This window comes from Strix aluco, chromosome 1 (genome assembly GCF_031877795.1).
Source record: "Strix aluco isolate bStrAlu1 chromosome 1, bStrAlu1.hap1, whole genome shotgun sequence".
In the NCBI taxonomy this organism is placed as follows: domain Eukaryota; kingdom Metazoa; phylum Chordata; class Aves; order Strigiformes; family Strigidae; genus Strix; species Strix aluco.
In genome coordinates, this window is record NC_133931.1 from 172146789 (window position 1) to 172171051 (window position 24263).

Genomic DNA, 24263 nt, shown 5'->3' on the forward strand with positions numbered 1-24263 from the left:
GAAACATCTGCAGTGTGCCTTGGAAAAAGGAAATCCCTCTCTTCCCTGTGGCATCACTTGGCCTTCATGGATGTAATAAAGATGACAGTTTGCTTTGCCTGATCAAATCATGTTTGGTGATTACTAAGTGCTTCTCCATCAATTAATTATGTCTTCTCCCTTGCATTCAGTATCTGCAGGAAGGATGCAAAGGTATTTATCAATCCTTACCCAAGGCAGCAGGTGCAAATGAGCCATGAATACACCTACCCTTCAACTCCATTTCAATCAAAAGAACTGCTCTGCTCATTTCCTTACCAAAAGCCAAGGAATACACACTGCCAAGGGCTGTCCTTTGTTTTGTAAAGGATCACAAGTGAGTGGAGAAGGAGTGTAAAAATAAGCGTGACTTTTTCAAGACAGTAGCATTTACCACATCCCTGGGTAACCAGGTACACTCTTTAAACTCTTATCATTATATATATATATATATAAAAGAGAGTCTTTTCCTTTTCAATTATTTTAACTGTGACTTCCAGACACTCAGCTTTGTCCTGCTTTGCTTGGTAGATCATGAAGTGCTCTCTGGAGCCAAATATCTTCTTCTGGAGGGCTGCAGGGAGAAGCTGCCTATTAACCTTCATTCAGATAAACAGATCAAACTGCTCATCATTGCACTGTAAACTACACAATTACTGTAATTACTAGCAGCCACCTCTCTCCCTCTTGAAACAGGCTCCTGAAGTCTTGTTCAAGGAATGGGCTGGAGGCTGTCAGACACATGCTGGAGCTCAGATCTTCACATCCAGCAGCTCAGCCTCCCTCTTTGCAAGCCAAATGCCCCAAGTGCAAGCCAAGGGCTGCATCAGCTGGTCTTTGGAGAGCCTTCTTTGAAGAGGTTCTGACTCAGAAGTGACTGAAGACCACTGACACAGTCCTGGATGCAGTGGGTTAGAAAACCACACCACAGCTGCAGAAGGTGGTAACCTTTCCACTGTCTCCACTAAATGTGAATCACAGAATGGTTTGGGTTGTAAGGGATCTTCAAGATCATCTAGTTCCAATCCCCCTGCCACAGGCAGGGACACCTTCCACTAGCCCAGGTTGCCCAAAGCCCCGTCCAACCTGGCCTTGAACCCTTCCAGGGAGGGGGCAGCCACAGCTGCTCTGGGCAACCTGTGCCAGGGCCTCACCACCCTCACAGGGAAGAATTTCTTCCTTATATCTAATCTGAATCTACCTTCTTTCAGTTTAAACACATTACCCCTCATCCTATCCCTACACCCCCTGATCAAGAGTCCCTTCCCCCTTTCCTGTAGCCCCTTTAAGTCCTGGGAGGCCGCTCTAAGGTCTCCGCAGACCCTTCTCTTCTCCAGGCTGAACCCCCCCAACTCTCTCAGCCTGTCCTCACAGGGGGGTGCTCCAGCCCCCCGAGAATCTTCATGGCCTCCTCTGGACCTGCTCGAGCAGGTCCGTGTTCTTCTGATGTTGGGGGCCCCAGAGCTGGACACAGCACTGCAGGTAGGGAATCAAAGCTCAGGCCCTGATTTCCTCTCCCTTTAAAAGTTAATTAACAGAAAGCAGGTCAACCGTCATGAGGCACAGGTATACAGCAGTTTGCAGAACCATCAGACTAGAGCACTAAAAGCATTTATTTGAGTCATATCAACAGTTACAGCAAACATACGGCCATAGCTTCTCGAGGAAGCAGCAGAGAATAATTTTCCCTCATGAATACACATTATTTCCAGAGCTCTGGCACAGCTCTGAGATGTGACTAGGTTTGGCTGAGGAAAGAAATTAATGGCAGTAGGTAGTGTTGGGCACTCTCTTAACCCAGGTCAACTCCTAATTCAGAAAAAATGCCTTTCAGCACATCTCTCTTGCACCAAATTATCCCTAATGAATGGGGTCACTCCTGGTCTCTTCTGAAGGACATTCACACACAAGACTTTTGCTCTGAATCTATGTTCAGATGCAAAGATACCCATTGGATGCCTGGGGTATCTCAGGATCTCTGCATGCCTCTCACTACCCACAGGTAGATAAACAGCAAGGCAAAGGCACAGTTTGATTAAGCCAAGCTGAGCTATCACTGGGCACCATCACAAGCTGGTGTACTTGCAATGGAAACTCATTTTCCCTCCAATTTGATATCAGCAGGCAGTTTCCAACCTCTCTGGAGTTAGGACTGTAATTAGGTATTGGGTGATAATTATTCTATTGACAAGCTCAGGCAGAAGTGCAGCCTAGGTGGTCGCCCATGGTTTGCCCACTTTGGTCTCATTACAACTAATTATCATTGCATGAACCTTCTTGTTCCCACTAAGATTTTGCCTAACTGAAGGAAACACACCCCAGAAGATGGTCCCTGCAACAATCTACTAACTCAGTTCCAGACAGGCAGCTTGCATTCAGTCACAGCGGAGGCTAGGAAAACCCATCACGAGCCTTGGGTCACTACTACCATCCCTGACGCCAATGAGCAGAGACTTCCTGAATCAGGGATAATCTTGCATTTAAATCTTAAAAGTTGCATGTAGATTCTTTTTCTTCCATAAATCTTTTAAATTAAATGCAGTTTGATTTTGCTTCTGAACCCATGGAGATTTTTAAAATTCACAACCTCCTGGGCCAAGGAATTGCACAGTTTAAGTGTCCACTGAAAGAAAAAATACATCCTTTTCCAAATTCACTTTGAATCTCCTCATTGCTGGTTTCATTAGGAATTGCCTAGTTCTTTTACAAAGACAGAACTATTCATAACCTAACCACAATATTCCTTTCCCTAGGGAGAAAAACCATAAAATCCTCTTTCATATCCCTCCTCAGGCATCTCTTTTTCAAGCTGAAGTGTCCTAGACTATTTAGTTGCTTCTTGCATGGAAGCAGTTCCCTATAATTTCTCCCTTGTATCTTTTGTTTTTTTAATTCTACCCCATCCTGCCTTGCCCTGGACTTGCAAAACAGGGATTCACCTTACTTTTGTTACAGATTGGGTTTGACTGGGGCTAGCTTGGCTCCAAGGTTTCACTACATGGATCCTCCCACACTTCCCTGCAAAATTCAACCCTTTCCATCCCATATTCATTGCTGTGCCCTCCTTCCCTCAGGCCTTACTCATACACTCAAGCATCCTGTGGGCATCTCTCCTTCCCCAGCTCCATCTCATCACCTTTTTATCAACACTGACAGTCTGCTCTGAAGCAAACCCATCCCCTCATAGATCCCCTTTCAACTTTCTATGGCTTTGCATTTAATCTGGATTTTTTTTGCCTGTCATGCTCTTACTCCAGCACTGTAGGCAGCATGTGACAGGAAAACCACTTAGCGGAAGGAAAGCCACAATCCTGCCAGGGCACGCAAAACCCTGACACTGTAGCATTTCCTTCCCACCACTGATGTGCTCTTTGTGGCACACTGGTGCTCCTTTATTCATCCCTCAGTGAGGGATTTGCAGTCCTAATTCAGCAGAAAGTGGACTTCGGCAATCACAGAAAGCAAAAAGGATCCCCAGACTGAAAAGAGTGAAGTGAAAAGACATTATCTTGGACTTTGCCTCAATATCTGTAGCAAGACAGAGATACTGATTTCATTTTTCCCACTCTGTGTATAAGAACACTGTTACTTGCTATAAAAACTGGTTTGCACTTCTGCAATGGCTCCCAGTAGAAACTGTCCGAGCACTCAACAGGAAATGTTAAAGATATCTTTATTCCTAAATGTTTGCAGAAATTGGACTCAAAGACCAAGATGAAGGAAACCTCACCTTAAGCCCCCAGACTGAGTCATTCTAAACAGCATGAAAGAAATCACCAGAGACTACTTCTGGAGGATTATTTTTAAGCACAAAAATCCTATGAGTTTTCCCATCATCAACATCTACTAGGAAACAAGCTAAAAAAAAGTTTCTAACCTTTCAGCCTTTCTTTAACCATCAAACTAAATAAACACTTGACCTTTTTTATCCCTTCAGATCACTCTTTTCATAAATCAAATTTGTGAGCTGAGCCCTTCTGCCTAATTCCAGAACATGTAAACTGAAACAAAAGATCCAAAATTTAAGACAAAGTTTTACAAAGTGGGCTGTCAAAAACAGCTTATCTCCTCACCAGCATCTAAACAAGATCTCTAGCGCTCTGATATGAAGCATGCTTAAAGGTGTATTCCAGGGCTTCCTGATTCCTTGCTCAAATCCCCCTGTTCTTCCAGAAGTTGTAGAAAACTGGATTTATAGAGAACCAGACTTTCAATTTAGGTACCTAATCTTCCTATACAGCTTTTCCCATGTTGGCACCTCCAGACAGCAATTCATAGTGAAGATGACTAGGCTCAAACCTCTAGCAATGCTTTTTTGACTTGCAGAGGCAAGAGTGACTACCATGATAATGTAAGACCTCAAATGGGACTCACCCAGGCTGTATCTCCTCCGTACCTCACTGTCTTGCCTACCAGAAGGAGACAGGAATGTTGTGAGGAGGAAAATACTAGAGATTCTGTGGGTCTTCCTAATAAAACAAGCCAAGCAAGGACAGGACATGAGTGCAAAAGCTCTCAATGATGGTTCAAGTGCTGTGAGAGTCAGGAGAGTTCTCCTCAACTTTCCAACATTTAGTCCAATCTGCATGAATTCCTTGACTTACTTAAATGTATATGGCAACTTGAATAGTAGTATGAAGATGAGAACTTAGGAGACCTGGCCACTCTAATGAAGTGCAAACCCTCCCACTGACCAGCTCAGCTTGACTTGCTCATTGAAGGCAAACAGGCAAGTAACAGATCCCCTTAGCAGTGTGCTCACAGTTTACCAATCTGGAACAAGCTTTGGAGAGGTCTCTCCTATAGCAATTATGGCATGATTAAGAGGAATCTTACCCTGTTGCTACTTTAAAAGATCACCCTGTACCTTCAAGACCAAATGACATGCTTTGCAATAGAGGAGATTTTAAGCCAATGCTGTGTTGTTCTTCTTCACGGTAAATATTGGGATATGACTCCCCACTGAGAAAAAGCAAGGGTAAAATGGAAGTTTCCTCTACAAACTGTAAGTCACAGACTGCCTGTCCTGCTACTAGAAAGATACTTCAGCCCTTTGTGCAAAGCTGCAGTGAGCTTCAGCATGTAAAATCTTCATGATCTGGCTCTTGCTTATTAAATGTGCTGGAGTTTGTGCTGAAAACGTGCTTCTCGTTCATAGATACAGAGAGGCACCTGCAGAAGTGGGAAAGGTTGTGTGGAAGCCCTGTACCTTAGCTCTGTAGAAAGGGACAAGAGGGACCAGAAAGCTTTGCTTTCACATGTAGGCATATTTAATGGTTAAAAGGCAAGAAAAAAGAAAGGCTAACTTTGTCAGACACCAGTAACTTAAAAGCTTGAAACCCTACTTAGGCCTGGTAGATGTAAAGTGTGGTACCTCTGACTGCAGCTTCTTACATTCTCCACCGTTTCACTTTTCTATGTGAAAAGGTCTGAATATCAAGAAATAAAGTCACCTAGATTACAGAAAGTCCAGTGCATAGCAAAATCTGGAAAAGTCTCCAGAGGCTACAGCAGGTTTTGGATCTCAGCCATATATTGTAATGGGAGTTCGACATAACTTATGGCAGATGCAACGTTTTCTAATGTACTTATCTTATGTAAAAAGGGTGGATACCATCATGAAAGTGCTCTGGTACAGTCAGCAGGAAAAGAAAAATAAAAAAGACAAGGAAGGAGAGATTTCTTAACCAGAAATCTGACGGGATGCGAGGGGGACAAATACAAGTTGTTGTCAGAAACAAAAGCTCTGCATAGATGGATTTCATCTGAGCATTATCCAGAGCTTTGACAATGCTTCAATTTTCTTTCCATTGGTCTGCAGCAATGGCATTTTCTCCTTATTTTTATAATCTTTGCATAACTAAGGCTGTGTGCATTTATACATTATGCAATGCTTAAAAAAAAGTAACCAAAAAGTCTGATGGCATTTAAAAATGTTACATATTCTCCAAACTAAAATGACTTTTTCAGTAAAAGACTTATGTCGACTAAATGGCTGTTAATCTCAAGCTACAAGACAGCTGTTCCCAAGTCAAATAAACACTGCTGTTAGAAAGCTTGCAGCCAGCACATGTCAGCAACAGGCAAAACAAAAGCAAAGCCTCCACCCTTTTAGCATATTAAGGCAGAAAACAGATGTTGTAACATCTTGTGACTGCGTCTGTAGAAAGGTGAGGTCAAGGCAAAAATCAGCTCTTAGTTTGACAGGGAAGAATGATGAGGTGCTCTGTAGATTTGCATTTGAATTTCATCCTGTTGCTGGTAGGTAGCTGGATTTCAGGTCATAGGGTAGGCTCAGACAGTGACAAGCAACTGAGGAGGTACCACTATTCAATAGGGAATTAGCAGTCCTCAGCGGAGAGGTGCACTCTCCTTGAGCAGTGCAAGGATGGACAGCCAAGTAACAGCTTTTTAGGGAAAACACCTTTGGGTACTATTCCCTCAGAAAGACTCATGGCCTGGAAGAATGGTCATCATCTTCAGACTGGATCAAAGCAGCTAACACAAAAGTCTGGGAGCTGCTCACATCTAAGGGTTGAAGCTGGGTTTACCACCATGGCAACATGTGCCTCCTTCTCATGTTTCAGATGCCAGCTTTCCTAGCATGGTCAATGGAAGGTTACCCTCTGAAAAATACAGGGCAGATTTCTTTCTTTTGAATTTCCAGAGAGCAGGCTCTACCACTGTAAGAGCTACAGCATGAAGTGTTGGTGGCTGGGAAGAGTCCCAGAGCAGGTTAGCAAAGTGTTAATGAAGGAGGACCATTTGGAGGTATCACGCAGTGGCCTGTCCCAACTGAGTATCATGGCCACTGTCCAATAACTGGAAGAAAAATTTCTGTTAAATAAAAGGCACCTTGACGCTGGTACTGATCCTCTAAGAGACATAAATGAGAGTCTGGGGTTTAAGGTCTTGATGTCACATAGCTGAATTTTCTGCTGCTCTAGGAGAGGCCACGTTGCCCAGGAAGGAAGAGGACTGATGTCATATCTAGAAGTTGCCCGATGCTGCTGGCCAGAATGAAACCAAGCGGCCCTTTGTATCACCTAGACCAGAGTAATAAAGAACAGTTAATGAAAAACTAAGGAAAGACAACATGGAAAGAAGTCCAGCAGGTCCCTTTGCCTTTAAAGAGATCATTAAGTTCATATGTAGGTATCAATTTTAGACTGAACTAAATTGTTCTCCAGGCTTCATTGAGTATGCTAACTAGATCCTCAGGGCTTGATTTAGCTGACCAGCAGTAGTCATTCCTGATGTCCCAGGACTTTTGGAGGGACTGGTGGATATGGTACAAGACTTATGAGAGCCCTACACGATTCTGAAATGACAACTGGAGGCCACACTGATTATCCAAGAGCATGTTAAGAACTTTGACATGTGGCTAAAGGCTGATGTTAACACCTGTCCAGGGGTTTGACTACTTTTCTTGATTTTTTTTTGTCTGCTCTGAACCACGGGGACAAACCTGCCTGCTTCACCTTCAAGCAAAGCCTCTCTGAAGACCTTCTCAGCCTGGGGACAGGTCTCTCCTCTGGCTGCACCAGCGCCACTTTACAATATTACCCAGAGACCCCCTCAGAAGTCTGCCAAAATGTATATTTCCCCTGGAAGATATCACCCTTCAAATCTGCCAGTTCAGTGGCTCATCTGAATGCTCCCTTTGCTACTGAGTTTAAAACAGTGGCTTTTTGCTAACAAAACCATCCATCCTCAAGTATGTGAAGATGTAAGGAGCACCCACATGAGCACTTGGCAGGTCTCAGGGATGAACCACCACCTTGACCTCAACCTGGGGTGAGTGGTCCATTGTCCCCTTCCCCACCCTGCTATGTGCACTACCATGAGCGCTTGAGCTGCCATCAGCCACGTAGTGCCTGGTCTAGCAATGGAGCACCTGGAGAGCTGCTGATAACTGGACTGTCATACAAATCTGACCAACACCTATCCCAGGAGGTCTTATGCAACTGGAAGGTGAGAATTCACATGAACTTTTGCAAGCAAGGAACTATTAATTATTTCTTATCTTACTGCACTATAAACAGATGGTGATGAATAAAGACTCCTAATTTAAACTTCATTAATGTTTTCCCAGCTTGACTTTTAATTTCCATATGTTCACTGCTTCTTCTCCTATCAAACACGCTTTGACTTCTTCAAGGGAGACTGACAAAGATCCCCAAGCTCTAAACTTGGCTTTTCAAGTTAGCCTCTGCTCTAGGCCTGTGGAACAGGAAAAGCAGTATTTGGAGTTTAAACAACATGGGCCATTTCACACCTGGATTTCTTTGTATGTGAAATGCTTACAAAGGGGCTGTGAGGCTATGCAGGGCAGAAATCAGGAGGTCCAAAGCCCAGCTAGAAATTAGTCTGGCTTCAGCAGTCAAAGATAACATGAAATGATTCTATAAGTATTTCAACAGCAAAAGAAAGACCAGGGAGAGCCTCTATCCCCTGCTAGACACAGGAGAAAACATGGCAACGAGTGATGAGGAAAAGGCTGAGGTGCTTAATGCCTTCTTTGCCTCAGTCTTCAATAACAAAACTAGTTGTACTGAGGGAATCCAGCCTCCTCAGCCAGAAGACAGAGACTGGGAGAACGACACCCCCGCATTCCAGGAGGAGATAGTCAGTGACCTATTGCATCACACAGACATACACAAGTCTATGGGACCGGATGGGATGGGATACACCCGAGGGTGCTGAAGGAGCTGGCTGGGGTGCTCGCCAAGCTGCTTTCCATCATTTACCAGCAGTCCTGGCTGACCGGGGAAGTCCCGACAGATTGGAAATCGGCCAATGGGATGCCCATGTATAAGAAGGATGATCTGGGAAATTACAGGCCTGTCAGCTTGACATCGGTGCCCGGGAAGCTGATGGAGCAGCTCATCCTGAGTACCATCACACAACACGTGCAAGACAACCAGATGATCAGGCCCAGTCAGCATGGGTTTATGAAAGGCAGGTCCTGCTTGACAAACCTGATCTCCTTCTACAACAGAGTGACCTGCTTATTGGATGAGGGAAAGGCTGTGGATGTTGTCTACCTTGACTTTAGTAAGGCCTTTGATACTGTTTCCCACAGCATTCTCCTGGCGAAACTGGCTGCTCGTGGCTTGGATGGGCACACGCTTTGCTGGGTAAAAAACTGGCTGGATGGCCGGGCCCAAAGAGTTGTGAACGGAATTAAATCCAGTTGGCGGCTGGTCACGAGTGGTGTCGCCCAGGGCTGGGTTTTGGGGCCACTCCTGTTTAACATCTTTATTGATGATCTAGACGAGGGGATCGAGTGCACCCTCAGTAAGTTTGCAGATGACACCAAGTTGGGTGGGAGTGTTGATCTGCTCGAGGGTAGGGAGGCTCTGCAGAGAGACCTGGACAGGCTGGAGCGATGGGCTGAGGCCAACTGTATGAGGTTCAATAAGGCCAAATGCCTGGTGCTGCACTTGGGCCACAACAACCCCCAGCAGCGCTACAGGCTTGGGGAGGAGTGGCTGGAGAGCTGCCAGTCAGAGAGGGACCTGGGGGTGTTGATTGACAGCCAGCTGAACAGGAGCCAGCAGTGTGCCCAGGTGGCCAAGAAAGCCAACGGCATCCTGGCTTGTATCAGCAATAGCATGGCCAGCAGGGACAGGGAAGTGATCTCACCCCTGTACTCTGCACTGGTGAGGCTGCCCCGCGATGAGTGGGTTCAGTTTTGGGCCCCTCACTCCAAAAAGGCCATTGAATGACTCGAGCGTGTCCAGAGAAGGGCAACGGAGCTGGTGCAGGGTCTGGAGCACAGGTCTGATGGGGAGCGGCTGAGGGAACTGGGGGGGTTTAGTCTGGAGAAGAGGAGGCTGAGGGGAGACCTCCTGGCCCTCTACAAATCCCTGAAAGGAGGGTGCAGAGAGGGGGGATGAGTCTCTTGAGCCAAGGAACCAGCGCCAGGCCAAGAGGGAATGGCCTCAAGCTGCACCAGGGCAGGGTCAGACTGGCTCTTAGGAAGGATTTCTTTGCAGAAGGGGTTGTTGGGCATTGGAATGGGCTGCTCAGGGCAGAGGTGGAGTTCCCATCCCCGGAGGGGTTGAAGAGTTGGGTTGACCCAGCGCTGAGGGATATGGTGTAGTTGGGAACGATCAGAGTTAGGTTAATGGTTGGACTAGATGGTCTTCAAGGTCTTTTCCAACCGAGATGATTCTGTGATTCTGTGAGCTTGCACAACTCAGCTCTATTGCCCACAAGTGTGAAGCATGTAAAAGTTAAGCAGATGTAAACAGGCACTGGAAGGGGGATTGGCACTATTTTCTTTTATGCTTTCTACTTTTTGGACTTTTTGAATTGGTTTCAAATACTGCTTGCAAGACAGACAGGTTTAGGTTGCAAATATAAAGTGCAGTGCTGAAGTCTTGAGGTATCAGAAGCAGCTCGACTGTAGCAGCTCCTTGATGGCTATTGGCAACTTTCACTGACACTTAGAAAATTATCTCAGCTATCTCCACGCTACTGAAATGTGAGGAACAGACAGAGAAAATGCTTCTCTGACTCTGTGAGATGCTGACAGCCTCAGCTGTGAAGTTCTGAGCTTGTTTCACTTGCACTTAACTTCAGGAATTTAGGATCCAAATCAAGTTGAAGGTCTTCCTTTCTGGAGAAAAAAAAAAGTCCGGAAAAACCATAAAGCGACCCAAGTTCAACAAAGGGAAATGTAAAGTCCTGCACTTGGGAGGCAATAATGACATGCACCCATACGGGCTGGAGAGCAGCTCTGCAAAGGACCTGGGGAAACTGGTGGACACCAAGGTGAACAAGAGCCAGCAATGTGCCCTTGCCACAAAGAAGGTGAATGCTATCCTGGGCTGAATTAGGAGAAGTGTTGCCAGCAGGTCAAGAGAGGTGATCCTTCCCCTCTGCTCAGTGCTGATGAGACTCACCTGGGGTGCTGGGTCTAGGTGTGGGATCCCCAGTACAAGAGAGTCATGGACATGCTGGAGAAAGTCCAGCAAAGGCCTACAAACAAGATTAAGGGACTGGAGCACCTCACATATGACGAAATGCTGAGAGAGCTGGGACTGTTCAGCCTAGAGAAGAGAAGACTCAGGGGGTCTTATCAATGTGTATAAATATCCGATAACATTCAGAGAGGCAATGGGCACAAACTGAAAATGAGGAAATTCCATTTAAACATAAGATTTTTTTCCCCTGTTAACATACTTAAACACTGGAACAGATTGTCTAGAGAGGTTGTGGAGTCTCTATCCCTGAAAATATTCAAAACCAGACTGGACATGGCCCTGAGCAACCTGATTTGGTTGACTGTGCTTTAATCAGGGTTTTGGACTAGATGATATCACAAGGTCCCTGCCAACCTCAGTGATTTTGTGATACTAAGCCAAGGAACTATGTTAATGCAGAAAAGTGCATCCCACCTGCTCAGGTCATCAGGCTTTGGTGTCAGGAGTCTTCTGTGATTTAAAGGTCTCTCCTCTCTATTCTTGAATATTTTCCCTCACACTCAAACTTCCATGCCATTAAATTCCCAAACTGTGCCAGGATTCCAGTGCCCAAGTGCTGCCTGATACTCCCACCACTCCCCATGAAGGCTGTTTACTGCACAGCGACATGGTCTCCAGAGTTGCTTATCCCACCCAAACACGAGTCACAGTACCTTGTTCAACTGCCATCCCTAAATGACTCTCCTGCTTCTGAAAGAATATCTGATTGCAGAGCAAATTGTTTAGGAATAATGGGATAAACAGATCATGAGTGAGCCAACTGACCCAGACCTGATTGCTTTTCTTGTCTTTTTAACAAAAAAAAGAGAGGATTACTTTCTCTTTTTTTTTTTTTTTTTTTTTTTTTATTTGGGTTCTTCAGGTTAAGCTGAACTGTTTGTAAACTACAGCTATAGAGAGGTGAAGCTTTCTTAAAAACAAAAACAAAACCCCCCTCTGTGCTCCAGGATCATTACCCAAAAAAAGCAAGTGGAAGTCAGCAAGAAGCAACACGGTGGTGAGACCTGCCTTGCAGGAAGCCTTTAGGAGCTCAGCCACACTTCACATAGAGACTTGCTACCATCTGTGAGTTTGGAAAGGAAAACCCCCTTCAGCCATCCCCTCCTTGGGGAGAGCTTCCCTACTGCTGCGAACTGTATTATCAGCTAAGCAGTCACTGCATTGCATACAGATGTCCTGGCTGAAAAAGTATCTGGAGTAAAAGCCTGTTTTTCAGTGGGGCTGGGATTGCATTCTTCACCTTCGAAATATGTTTGTAAGCATTTTCAAAATAATGCAGAGGACTGAGGAACGCTATTTATTATAAGCTCCTAGAACTACGAAGTGCCTTGGAGAAACCCAGGCTGTGGAATTGTCTTATTTATTTGTTTTACGTTGCAGTGGTGGGAGATGCCACCAGACAAGCAGCCTTGTACAGCCAGAGAGCAGAGAAAGGGAAAGAAGACAGCCTAAGCAGCTACTGGGCAGCTTGCAGCCTGTATTGCAGCAGCTGATGGCAGCCTGCGAACTCCTTTCTGCAAAGCAATTCTCAAAAACTTTTCATGGTGCTTGTCCAGAGGTGTGGCAGAGAGAGCTGTCATTGAAGGCATTCAAGTCCTGGGCCTGACTTGGCTGAACTGGTCCTGGAGTCACCCAGGCAGGACTCTCACAATCACTGGCTGCTGAAAAATTTGGGATGACCTGGGAAACTTTTGAATGATGCAGCTGAAGCCCCAGATCTGACCTGATACCGGTTGCTTACAGCACACCAATCTTGCAGAAAGCAGTGCTGCGGGGTTGCTGGTGGTGTAACTGCACCTGAGATGCTGCTGAACTAAATGTCCCAGGTGTTCTGGACACTGGAGCACTGTCAGGACTTTAGCTCCTGCCTCTGCATACCCACTGCAGCACTGCATTTCTTGGCGCTGGCATATAGGGCAGTGTGGCTTTGCAGATGTTAGATATAACTTGAGCATCCCCAAGGAACTCCCTAGGCAGCTCCTGGGAAAGCATCCACACGAATCTGCACTGCAGGCATTGCAGATTGATGTATGATACTACGGACAGATTTATTTGGGAGAAGAGAGGTGGAGAAAGAGAAGAGGCAACCTAACCTGGATGACATGAATTTTCTCCTTTGGGATGTTATTTCTCCACAGATACACAGTAGATTCATGTGAATTTAAATTGGGGGTGCTGTCAAAATACTGCATTTCCTATTACTCTGTCTAACCACAGCACTTTTATAAGTCCCAACCATAAAATAGCTGGACACTTTTCTATTTGTTTGTCCTTACCTTACCCCTGCTAGACAGGAAAATATTAATATTTCTATTTTAAAGGAGAAAAACTAAGGCCAAGAGACCCACAAGTCACCTTAATTGCAGCAAGAGTACTGCTGTAGTTGCAGTAATCTATGGATATCAAGGCAAAATTTGCAGGGAGACCAACTGTGAGACTAGCACGGAGTGGAATTAAAACATGTTCAGGGTGAGAAATTAAGGCATCCACTGCTAAGGATCCACATTTGCGTGACATCATTACAAGCAGACACAATACGTGTCATTCACAGTATTTTATCTAGTGTATCCCTGCTATGCCTGCCATGAGGATGGCCCGTTTCTGGCAAGGAAAGCCAGACACCTCACACATAACAAAACTACAAATTTCACTAGTCCAACACCCAGGTACATCTGTGTGTGATGCAATCCAGCAGCACTTTCTCCTTAGCTGTGTGATAAGGGGATGAATAACCAAAACTTCTTTTCCAACCTGTCAAACCCCAGCAAAAACTTTTCTGTATCACTTCATACAAATGGTGCAGGCAATCTCACTGAGTTGAGTTTTAGGTCCTGTAGGAACACAGTCTGCACTGAGATTAAGATGAGGCATTTTGTACATCATCTCCTGCATTGAGCAGGGAAGAATTCTGCCACTTGCACAGTAACAGGTTTTTCAAAAGGTTTTTTTGATAATGCCTCAAATTATATTGTGAGCACTCTTTGGGGGCCAAAGGACTGGAAAGATCATCTAACAAATAACCTATGAAAGTTTAGCTTCCTGAAATGCAGTTCTGTATGTGATTGAACAGATTCATCACTCCTAATGATGGAATTGGGACTTCACCTTAGTTAGCCAAATCCCCTCCCAAGCCAGTGAACACCAGGACAGGAATCATCTGTGAAGTGTGGTTATTTCCAACGCAGCTGAGCTGCTCACATAGCAAGCAAAGATCTTGTCCACAGGCAAGACAATCTGAACATGATTCATCATATCCTAAAAAAGATGCCTACACTTGACCAGGACACACTGGAGTTACCTAAAATGAAGTGAAAGAAATCCCTCACCAGAAGTCATTCCCACGCAACGGCTATTTGCCCATGTGGGACAAACCAGTCTCAGTCTACTTAGTCTTGATTTTAATGACAAAGAATCTACTTTTGTATTGAATCACAGTTGTCACTTTACATCTTTACTAGTTATTTCAGCCTGGAGGTAAAAGGAAAATAGGGCAGAAGACTTGAAGGGCAGTCCTGCTCACAAAATCCAATCCTGTGCTGCAATATGCAACTACATCCTACACACCCTTTCATAAACTGGATAAGCGCTCTGCCGTGAAGCCAATAAAACACTCCTTCCTGCAGAACTCCAGAAAGGCTCTTCAGTATCCTCTGATGGTTACAAACTTCCTTTAAAGTCCAGACTTTGATCTCAGAGCCTTTTTATTCTCCTGTGTACACACTGCCAGCTTAAACTGGTCTTCCCTGCTGTTTTCTCCCTAGCTGCATCTTCTGCAACCATGCTGAAATGCTAATCTCTTCTCATCAGAGGTGGTCACACTTTTGCGACCCCTGTGTCTCTCCTATGTCCCTTCTAGTGTCTCCTGAAATGTAGGTAACTTCATAGATACTGAATCACACTCCGAACAGAGAATAGAGACCCCCATCCTGCTAATAATAAACAGCAGTTCTGTGGTCCAGGACCGCTGACACCAGGAACAGCAATTGTCACCTACTACCAGCATTGAAAACACAGAGGTTTAACTCGAAAAGAAAGCATCGATTTCACTTGTGCATATACACACACTATAAGGAACGGGTGTTTGAAGACAAAATAGCATTGACAGACGTTATTGTTTATCAGTGGAAATCTACCTGCTTATCCTGACCTGGTGATCAACCTCAGCACTACCATCAGGTGTTCTTAATAGGTGACTAATCTATCTGACACATCAAATTACTTCTGTGATTAAACCCCTCTGATCAATACAACTGATAACGGCTTCAAAACAAAGCTTATTTCCAGACTGTACTGAAACGGTGTGTTTCCTTGTGTCCACTTATTTAATTAGAAAGGATAACAGATCTGTTGTTAAACCTCAAGTGATTTTCTTTTTTGCTGAAAGGATGTGGAATGTGCAAGCAGGCAACACACCTACCTGCCCATAAATCAAGGTATTACATCATGGATGGCAGGGAATCTCAATTTCTTTCTATTCTCCTTCTCTGAGGGGCTGACTTGTGCTAAAATTACATTTTTCTTGGGAGCTTTACTGGGATTTTTTTCTTTCCAGCAACGTTCAGATTAAAGAGTCATCACCTTCATATAATCTTATATCATCACCTTCATAAGATTCTCCCCAACAAACTTCCCCCTCACCCCCAACTGTCAAAGTCCAAAGTTTTATTTGCAGCTATTCTCAGCTGCATTTATTGAGTTATGGAGCTCCACTGAAAAAAAACATCTCTTTCAACCTACCTGCGCTCACATGCTGTGCCTTGAACACTCCAAGGGGGAAACACATCCCATTTAGGTACTCTGAAGCTACCTGTCCACACCACTTTCAAAACAGACTTCTCCATAAGATGATTCACCCACAGTCACCCATTTGAGACAACACTTTAGAGATTTGTTTCTTTCTGTTGATTGCAAAGGCAGCCGTCACTGTCTAGATAAGTCAGGATTGAGGTCTTAAATACCTGCTGATGTTTTGGGGTGAATGAATGCCAACTGCTTTCCACACAGTTTACATTGTAAAACTTGGTTGAACACATGCTGTGTCCCTACACACGTGTTCCACACTGTTATCATCAATGACCATTTCTACCCAGGGCAGGCAGACATACAAAAATGACATATGACATTAACTCAGGAGTAGCAGGTACTGTTTCCATGGACAAAAAACATTTTAGAGTGTTCAGAATTGCAATTCCTGAATCAGTCTCGTTTAACAGCTATGGGCAGTGACTCGTAGAAATGCAGAATTATCCCAGTCCAATATCTCAGTATTCCATTATGAAAAACAAACTCCAAGGGATTTTTATATACTTGATAGTGCTTGGGAATGGAGGGCTTGCAACATGACTAAGTGTGGTTTTACATCAGAATCAGGAAAAATGTTTTCAACGGTTTAATTCAGCAGAGGGAAAAAAAAGCTGGTTTGGATTAAACTTTCCAATGAGAAAAATCATTTTGAAAAAGCAGGAAAAAAAATCCACTTCAAGTATTTATTCTTCTATTTTGAATGTACTGTGTTTCATTGAATTTCTTTAAATATCCATGAAAACTAAAGCATTTAGTTGGCTTTCAGATGAATGTTTTTAACTACCCTGACTCTTGCCCTTTACTGGCTGCCAGAAGAACATTTCTTCAAACGGCTCCATACAGGGACACTTGAAATAATTTCTGAATCAAAGAAAACTGTATCTTAGTGGATAAAAAAAGCAGGGGCCAAAAGCCATCCTTGCGTTCAGTAAAGCTCCTCCAGGGATCAGCTTGTCCCCAGGGTGCTATTCTATCATTAAGTAGCATTGTGCAGAACAGTCCTTCAGTCTATAGCCTAACTGCAAGCAATGCCAAGGGAGAGAGGATGAGAAGACATACTTTTCTACTTTTTTCTTTTTCAGGAGGTGGGATGCAAATATCAAGCAGGATACGCATCTTCCCACCCCATCCCCCAGCAATGTGCCTTGTTTTCGGAGCCTGACAGCCTACCACAGGTCCCTACACCTCCTTTACTCACAAAACCAGGACCTGTAACTTGAGAGGGGCACTTAGAGGGAAGAGGTTCAGCTGGATGCCTCAACTTGGGGCTTCGACAGCACTGTTGTGGGATGGGGTGGGACAGGACTTCTCCTTGGAAGGCTGGAGAGCAATGGTGGCATCATTGACGTGGCCTTCCTCTCCTGATCACTGAAGCAGGGAGTGGATTAAGGGGACCTGAGAGCCTTCCAGGAGGACTGCCCAATGTGGTGTGTGCTCTGTGTCATGTGTCTTAAGGAGAGGATCTCAACCCCACTTCATAGACACCTTGCAGCCTTGGAGCTCACCCTTCCTTCCTCTGCTTTGCCACCAGGACAGGAGCAATAATTCTGGCATGAGGATGGGAGGGCAGTTCAATGGAAGAAGGTCTCCATGACTCCCCTTGAAGCAAATCAAGGCCTAAGAGAACTTCAGGCTTTCAGAGAAAAATTGCTTAAGACACTTCCAGTTCAGAGAAACGGATGAGTGACTGTGATTAAACACACAGAGACACCTAAGCTAGGCTTACCCAGGTGGGAGGCAGCAAGGGATCCCCAGTGAGCTATTCAAACTCTCGGTTGATTGCATCGTACTTTGGAAGTATCTATTTCTCTTCCTCCTAATGTAAGAGCTCAACAACAGCTGGAGTGACTGCCCTGCTCTAGCAACAGAAGGGGTGAGAAATGGCATGGGCAAGGCAAACGTGAGGCTGGGTGATGTTGGCTTGCAGGCCAGGGAGAGAAGAGAGTGTCCCCATACCTGAAGTCTGGTTATCCCCAATAAGCTCTGCCAAGCACTGGCTGCGCTCCTCTTCAATCTCCTGCATGATGCTGCACTCTGGATGTGTGCTGGATGCCTGCAGAAAGGGCAGAGAAGAAGAGAGTGAGCAAACCCCATCTATCCTGAGAGATGTGTTCCTGGGGATTCATGGCCATCTGAGCTCTCCTGGGTCACCGCACAATGGGGATATACATCCAGCCTTATTTTATATTTGCTTGAGAGAAGGGAGTGTAATGCAGAGCCTGCTATAAAAACAGCATTTGCCTCCATGCTTTCCTTAAAAAAACCCAACAACCTATTTTTTCTGATGATGAGGAGCAATTCTGTTTCTTTATGCTCCAGGAACCCTGCCTGACTAACCTAACACCAACAGCTATCTAGGGCAGGAAGATGGCAGTTTATTTAATATTCATGCCAAGAGCAGTGGGATCTGTGCTTACACGATTTATTCCCTCCATTCTCACATGGCCTGCCTCCTGCTTCATGCTAATTCAGAGCAAAACAAAATCAAATAAGAACAAAATCTCTGATGCAGATTAGGAGATCAAGAAGCTAAAAGGCAGGAAATACCCAATGAGAAGACTTTCCCCCAAGTGGTTTCTCCTCAGTCAGACCTGTGTTTGTAATAGAACTATTACAAACTGGCTATAAATGTTCAGGTAATTAATTAATCACGGACCCCTTAAAACATGTAATTCATGAACTGCCTCAATCATAAAATGTTCAAATGACTATTTGCAGTCCAAAAAAGGAACCATGAGCTGGACAACAGGTCACATAACACAGTGTTCCTCTGTCACCAATGTGCTCTCAACTTGGAGGGAACACTTTGCTTCATTGCTAGAGCAACTGCAAGCAGAAATCGAGGTCCTGGTACAGACGGTGCTCCACAAAACCCCATCTCTTTCAAAGAGACTGGAAACAACATGCAGCAGGGAGAAACCTATTCAGAAACTCAGCTGCAAATAGACGGTGAAGAGGAATGATGTGGAGAGAGCAGAAGTCACAGCTTGAGTTTATATCGTCACTGTTAAATGCAATGCAGTTGGGTGAGCTTCAGGGACAGATTTTGAGGACATGCGATGAGCCTTTGCCCATAAGAAGTCATTGATTCAGTGTTCACTCTTGCTGGATTTTGGAAAAAGCATATCTTTTCATCAGAAGTAGTCAAAGAGGAAAGAGAAAGGAAAAAAAAATATTTTCATATCTCGCTTCAAAATGCGTAAGCTATTTCTCTATCCATATATTTGCCAGACAGGGTTGTAAGACAGAAGGCCAGAAATGCTTTGAAGGAACAAGTGTTTAATGTAAATTGCACTTTGGGTTAAAATTATAATATAATTTAGCACATTAAATTTATTCTCACCATTTGTTAAACCAACCTGCTCTCTTCCCTGTTTCACCCCATGTCTTGTTCAGACTGTAATTTCCTTTAGGTTGAGAATGGGCCTTGATTAGTAGTGTATAAACAATTAATTATGTGGTTTTCTAGTCAAATTAAAATAAAAAAGCAAACATGAGAAGGGGGGGAATTATTTGAAGTTGTTTTGGTACTCAAATGTTTCTTTTTCCCAAAGGGAAACAGATCTTAGGAATTCTATCTTGGCTCATCTACAATACCATAGATTCATTTTGTTTTGATTTACACTACTTGTCTTTTTATTTTAACCTTAAAAAAGCATGAGGGGAAGCATGAGAGATTTGCAGAACACTTTTGTAGAAATAAAGACTGAAATATTTTCAAAACATTCTTTTTCAAAGCAAAGTTTTAACTCTCTGGACTTAAACTATTGCCAAATTCATCTTACATCTATAAATAACTCAAGTTTTCACTTTATAAGTTAATTCATACAGCTCTAACTTTGATCAGGGTTGGCATAGCACTGTGTACTTCTACAACATTTTTTTTCTTTTTTTTTTTAATGCAGTAACTTTTCTAACAAGCCCATTAGCAAGTACTTCACTGCTGCATCTTCCCTCCACTAAAAATGCTTGTCTAAATTGGTTGATTTGTTTATTTATCTCAACGGCCTGATATTTACTTTAGAGTAAATGTTTTATCACCTTTCCAAAAAAAATGAGGCTAATTCATCGTTGGTACTCTGAAAAAAGAAGGCTGAGGTACTCAACGACTTTTTTGCCTCAGTCTTCACCGGCAAGTGCTCCAGCCACACCGCCGAAGATGCAGAAGGCAAAGGCAGGGACTGGGAGAATGAAGAACTGCCACTGTAGGAGAAGATCAGGTTCAAGACCATCTAAGGAACCTGAAGGTGCACAAGTCCATGGGACCTGATGAGATGCATCTGCGAGTCCTGAGGGAACTGGTGGATGAAGTGGCTAAGCCACTATCCGTCATATCTGAGAAGCTGTGGCAGTCCGGTAAAGTTCCCACTGACTGAAAAAGGGAAAACATAACCCCCATTTTTAAAAAAGGAAAAATGGAAGATCCAGGGAACTACAGGCCAGTCAGTCTCACCTCTGTGCCCAATAAGATCATGGAGTGAATCCTCCTGGAAGCTATGCTAGAGCACATGGAAAATAAGGACGTGATTGATGACAGCCAATACGGCTTCACTAAGGACAAATCTTGCCTGACAAAGTTGGTGGCATTCTGCGATGGGGTTACAGCATTGGTGGATAATGGAAGAGCAACTGATGACATCTACCTAGACTTGTGCACAAGTCCACTATCCCGCACGACACCCTTGTCTCTAAATTGGAGAGACATTGATTTGACAGATGGACCACCTGGTGGATAAGGAATTGACTGGATGGTTGCACTCAAAGAGTTGCGATCAACGGCTTGGTGTCCAAGTGGAGAGCACTGACAAGTGGCGTTCCTCAGGGGGTCGGTGTTGGAACCAGCGCTGTTTAACATCATTGTCAGTGACATGAACAGTGGGATTGAGTGCATCCACAGCCAATTTGTGGACAACACCAAGCTATGTGGTGCGGTCAACATGCTGGAGGGAAGGGATGGCATCCAGAGAGACCTTGACAGGCTTGAGAGGTAGTCCTGTGCCAACCTCATGAAGTTCAACAAGGCCAAGCACAAGGTCCTGCACATGGGTCAGGGCAATCCCAAGCACAAATACAGTCTGGGCAAGGAGTGGACTGAGAGCAGCCCTGCGGAGAAGGACCTGGGAGTATTAGCGGATGGAAAACTGACTATGAGCCAGCAATGTGCGCTTGCAGCCCAGAATGCCAGTCATGTCCTGGGCTGCATCAAGGGAAGTGTGACCAGCAGGTCGAGGGAGGGGATTCTTCCCTTCTGCACTGCTCTTGGGAGACTCCACCTGGAGTACTGTGTCCAGCTCTGGGGGCACCAACATCAGAAGGACATGGACCTGCTCGAGCACTCCCTGGAAGGGTTCAAGGCCAGGTTGGACAGGGCTTTGAGCAACCTGGTCTAGTGGAAGGTGTCCCCGCCCATGGCAGGGGAGTTGGAACTAGATGATCTTTAAGGTCCTTTCCAACCCAAACCAATCTAGGGTTCTATGAAAAGTGGGCTTGTGATAGATTCAGGTAAACTTGATTATAGATGTAATTTTTAAAATCTCACCTTGTTTTCAAACAGTCTAATAGGAGTCATCCATGTTAGGCAAATGACTGGAAAAGGAATGTCCAATACCTAAAACACCCAGATACATGTGATCTTGTTTTTTTTAGTGCTGGTGCTGACTTGCAGCAAGGTGGGTGGCTCCATTGACTGAAGGAGTATTTAGATGCCCGATCCTCACTGATTCCAAGAAAAACCAGATGCTGAGGTGAGATATAGTCTCCCAGAGGTATCTACCTTCAGTTGAGATGTCCTAGGGTATCCCTCTTGGCCAACAGCTTTCACTCCAGTGGGCACAGGCTCATGTAAATCATATGTTGGACTTGCCAACCCCAAAACATCTACCTCATATAAATTAAACTATCTGCAGCAGTATTAGATACTGAAAAGCAAACAAACAGTGAGTACGCAGAAAACACCAAGTTGGGTAGGAAGGCTCTACAGAGGGATCTGGACAGGTTAGATCGATAGGCCAAGGCCAACTGTATGAGTTTCAACAAGGCTTAGTGTTGGGTCCTGCACTTGGGTCACAACCACCCCATGCAATGCTACAGGCTTGGGGAAGAGTGGCTGGAAAACTGCCCAGCAGAAAAGGACCTAGAGGGCTTGGTGGACAGCCAGCTGAATATGAGCCAGCAGTGTGCCCAGGTGGGCAAGAAGGCTCAACAGCATCCTGGCTTGTATCAGAAATAGTGTGACCAGCAGGATGAGGGAAGTGATTGTCCCCCCATACTCGGTACTGGTGAGGCCAAAACTCGAATACTGTGTTCAGTTCTGGGCCCCTCACTGCAAGAAAGTCATTGAGGTACTGGAGCACATGCAAAGAAGTGCAACAAAGTTGGTGAAGGGTCTAGAGCACAAGCCGTATGAGCAGCAGCTGAGGGAACTGGGGTTATTTAGCCTGGAGAAAAGTGGACTCAGGGGAGACCTTGTCACTCTCTACAACTACCTGAAAGGAGGTTGTAGCAAGGTGGGTGTCCATCTCTTTTCCCAGGTAACAAGTGATAGGACGAGAGCAAAAGGCCTCAAGTTACACCAGAGGAGGTTTAGACTGGATATTAGGAAAAATATCTTCATTGAAAGGGTTGTCAAAGCATTGGAACAGGCTGCCCAGGGAAGTGGTTGAGTCACCATCCCTGGAGGTATTTGAAAAGAGGTGTAGATGCCGTGCTGAGGGACATGGTTTAGTGATGGACTTGGCAGTGTTAGGTTAACGTTGGACTCCATGATCTTAAAGGTCTTTTTCAACCTAAATGATCCTATGATTCTATAAACAAACAAACAAAGAGCGACATGTATCTCACCTTCTCTCTCAGTGGGATACATCTTCCTTCATTTTAGCTGGCTAAGAGCTATATGTTTAGTCTGAACTGATTTTTACCATTCTAGTCCACAGAGAGCTAGCGAGCATCAGCCCTGAAGGCTTTCATCCCACTTCGCTGACTGTAGTTGGACCAGTTCAAACTAAAATGCCTAAAATAGCTGGAGAAGGTCAGTGATGTGTGAATTTAACATCTAAAGACCTTTAACTGAACCATCAAGGTCAACAGACTCACATTGGAGGCCTAGTTTATGGCTCATTTTCCACATTAACTAAACAAGTAAATAAATAACCCAAACAATGACAGCAACCCTCCCGTACCTCCTTAGTGGTAACACTAATAACCCTCACATATCACAGCTATCATTGCTATAGGCTAACAAAGGCAGCTGGAATAAAAAAAACCAAACAAACAAACACACAGTTTTGGGCATCATTAGGAAACAGAAAAACGTGTGCCTTTTTTCGTTGGTAGGTCATCAGTTCGGCTGGCATGATGGTGATCAGGACAAGTTCAGCTGCCTTAATGCACCTCCCAGTTGATAAAATGCTCATGTCTGAAAAGATCCCACAGGAGTTGCTAGTCTTGCCTGTCAAGGGGGATCTCCCCCAGGGCGAGAGTCTAAATAACTCTCCTTCCTTGGTGCATTCCTCCTAGAAAAGCTTGAAGTAGACTTTATAGACATCTTTACTTCTTCTCCACATCTGTTTTTTTGGTGTGTTGTTTTGTTTTGTTTGTTTTTTCCTGTGGAAAAGGCAGAGATTTTGGGCTTTGGCATCTTTCACTGCAGCAGACAATTGGCCATGCAGACACGGGGCTGAGGACTACACTAATTCACATTTTCAATCCAAAAAGCGTAGATAAAGGAAAAGCATGACCAGCTTTGGTTAGTTCACATTAACATCAGCTAGTGAACAGTAATCCAGTTTCCTGGGCATATCCATTGTGGGTGAAGCTGAAATTAAGTAAACCCTCCTTCGCTGAGCCCTCCTGGCATGCCCAAGATACCACATAAAAATTGTGGTGAGTTTGTCAGGGGTCGTTTTTCCTGCACACTCGGAAGCTCTGAGCAGAAAGATAAAAGGAATGTTTTTCTGGATGTGATTTCCTGCAGCTCTGAATTCTGCAGCAACTCTCATGTGGAATTATCCCCAAAGACTTTATTAATGAGAGTTTTCCTTCCCGCTGGATCCCAACAGTTGTTAGAGGATTATTGCACAGTCTGGTACTGCAAAGAAAGCCATTGTGTACACTCTTTAATTAAATACAAGTCAAAGGATTGTCACACACTGAATGAGCCACATCTATGCTGTCTGCCATTAGCAGAGCCAAGCTAACCATGGGCCAACTCCTTTGCTCACATGGCAACTCCTCAAAGGCCAGTAGGATTCACAGCAAAGCCACAGCTGTAGGTAAGCAGGAGTATGGGCCCACAAGAAGTGATGTGAGCCTCAGTATGCCCTTTCTCCTGATCCCAGAGTGTTCCTGGGCTCACCTGGTGCTCACGGTATGGAGACTCCAGCAGACAGGGTGACTAGGGTGACCACAGGGATAATAGGATTTGGAGCCAAACAAGGAGGGAGTACAATT

The 24263-nt window shown here is 44.6% G+C and overlaps 1 protein-coding gene across 2 annotated transcripts in view; it reads right to left on the reverse strand.

Annotated features, from left to right (window-relative positions):
• Positions 1 to 24263, reverse strand: part of VIPR1 (vasoactive intestinal peptide receptor 1) — a 118859-nt gene that overhangs the window by 62070 nt on the left and 32526 nt on the right. The window contains exon 2 of one of the 2 annotated variants that reach the window (XM_074845833.1): positions 17772 to 17868. The exons of the other annotated variant lie outside the window; for it this stretch is intronic. Within the exon in view, the coding sequence (XP_074701934.1) occupies positions 17772 to 17868 (97 nt within the window). The remainder of the gene's footprint in view (positions 1 to 17771; positions 17869 to 24263) is intronic. 2 annotated transcript variants of the gene reach the window in all.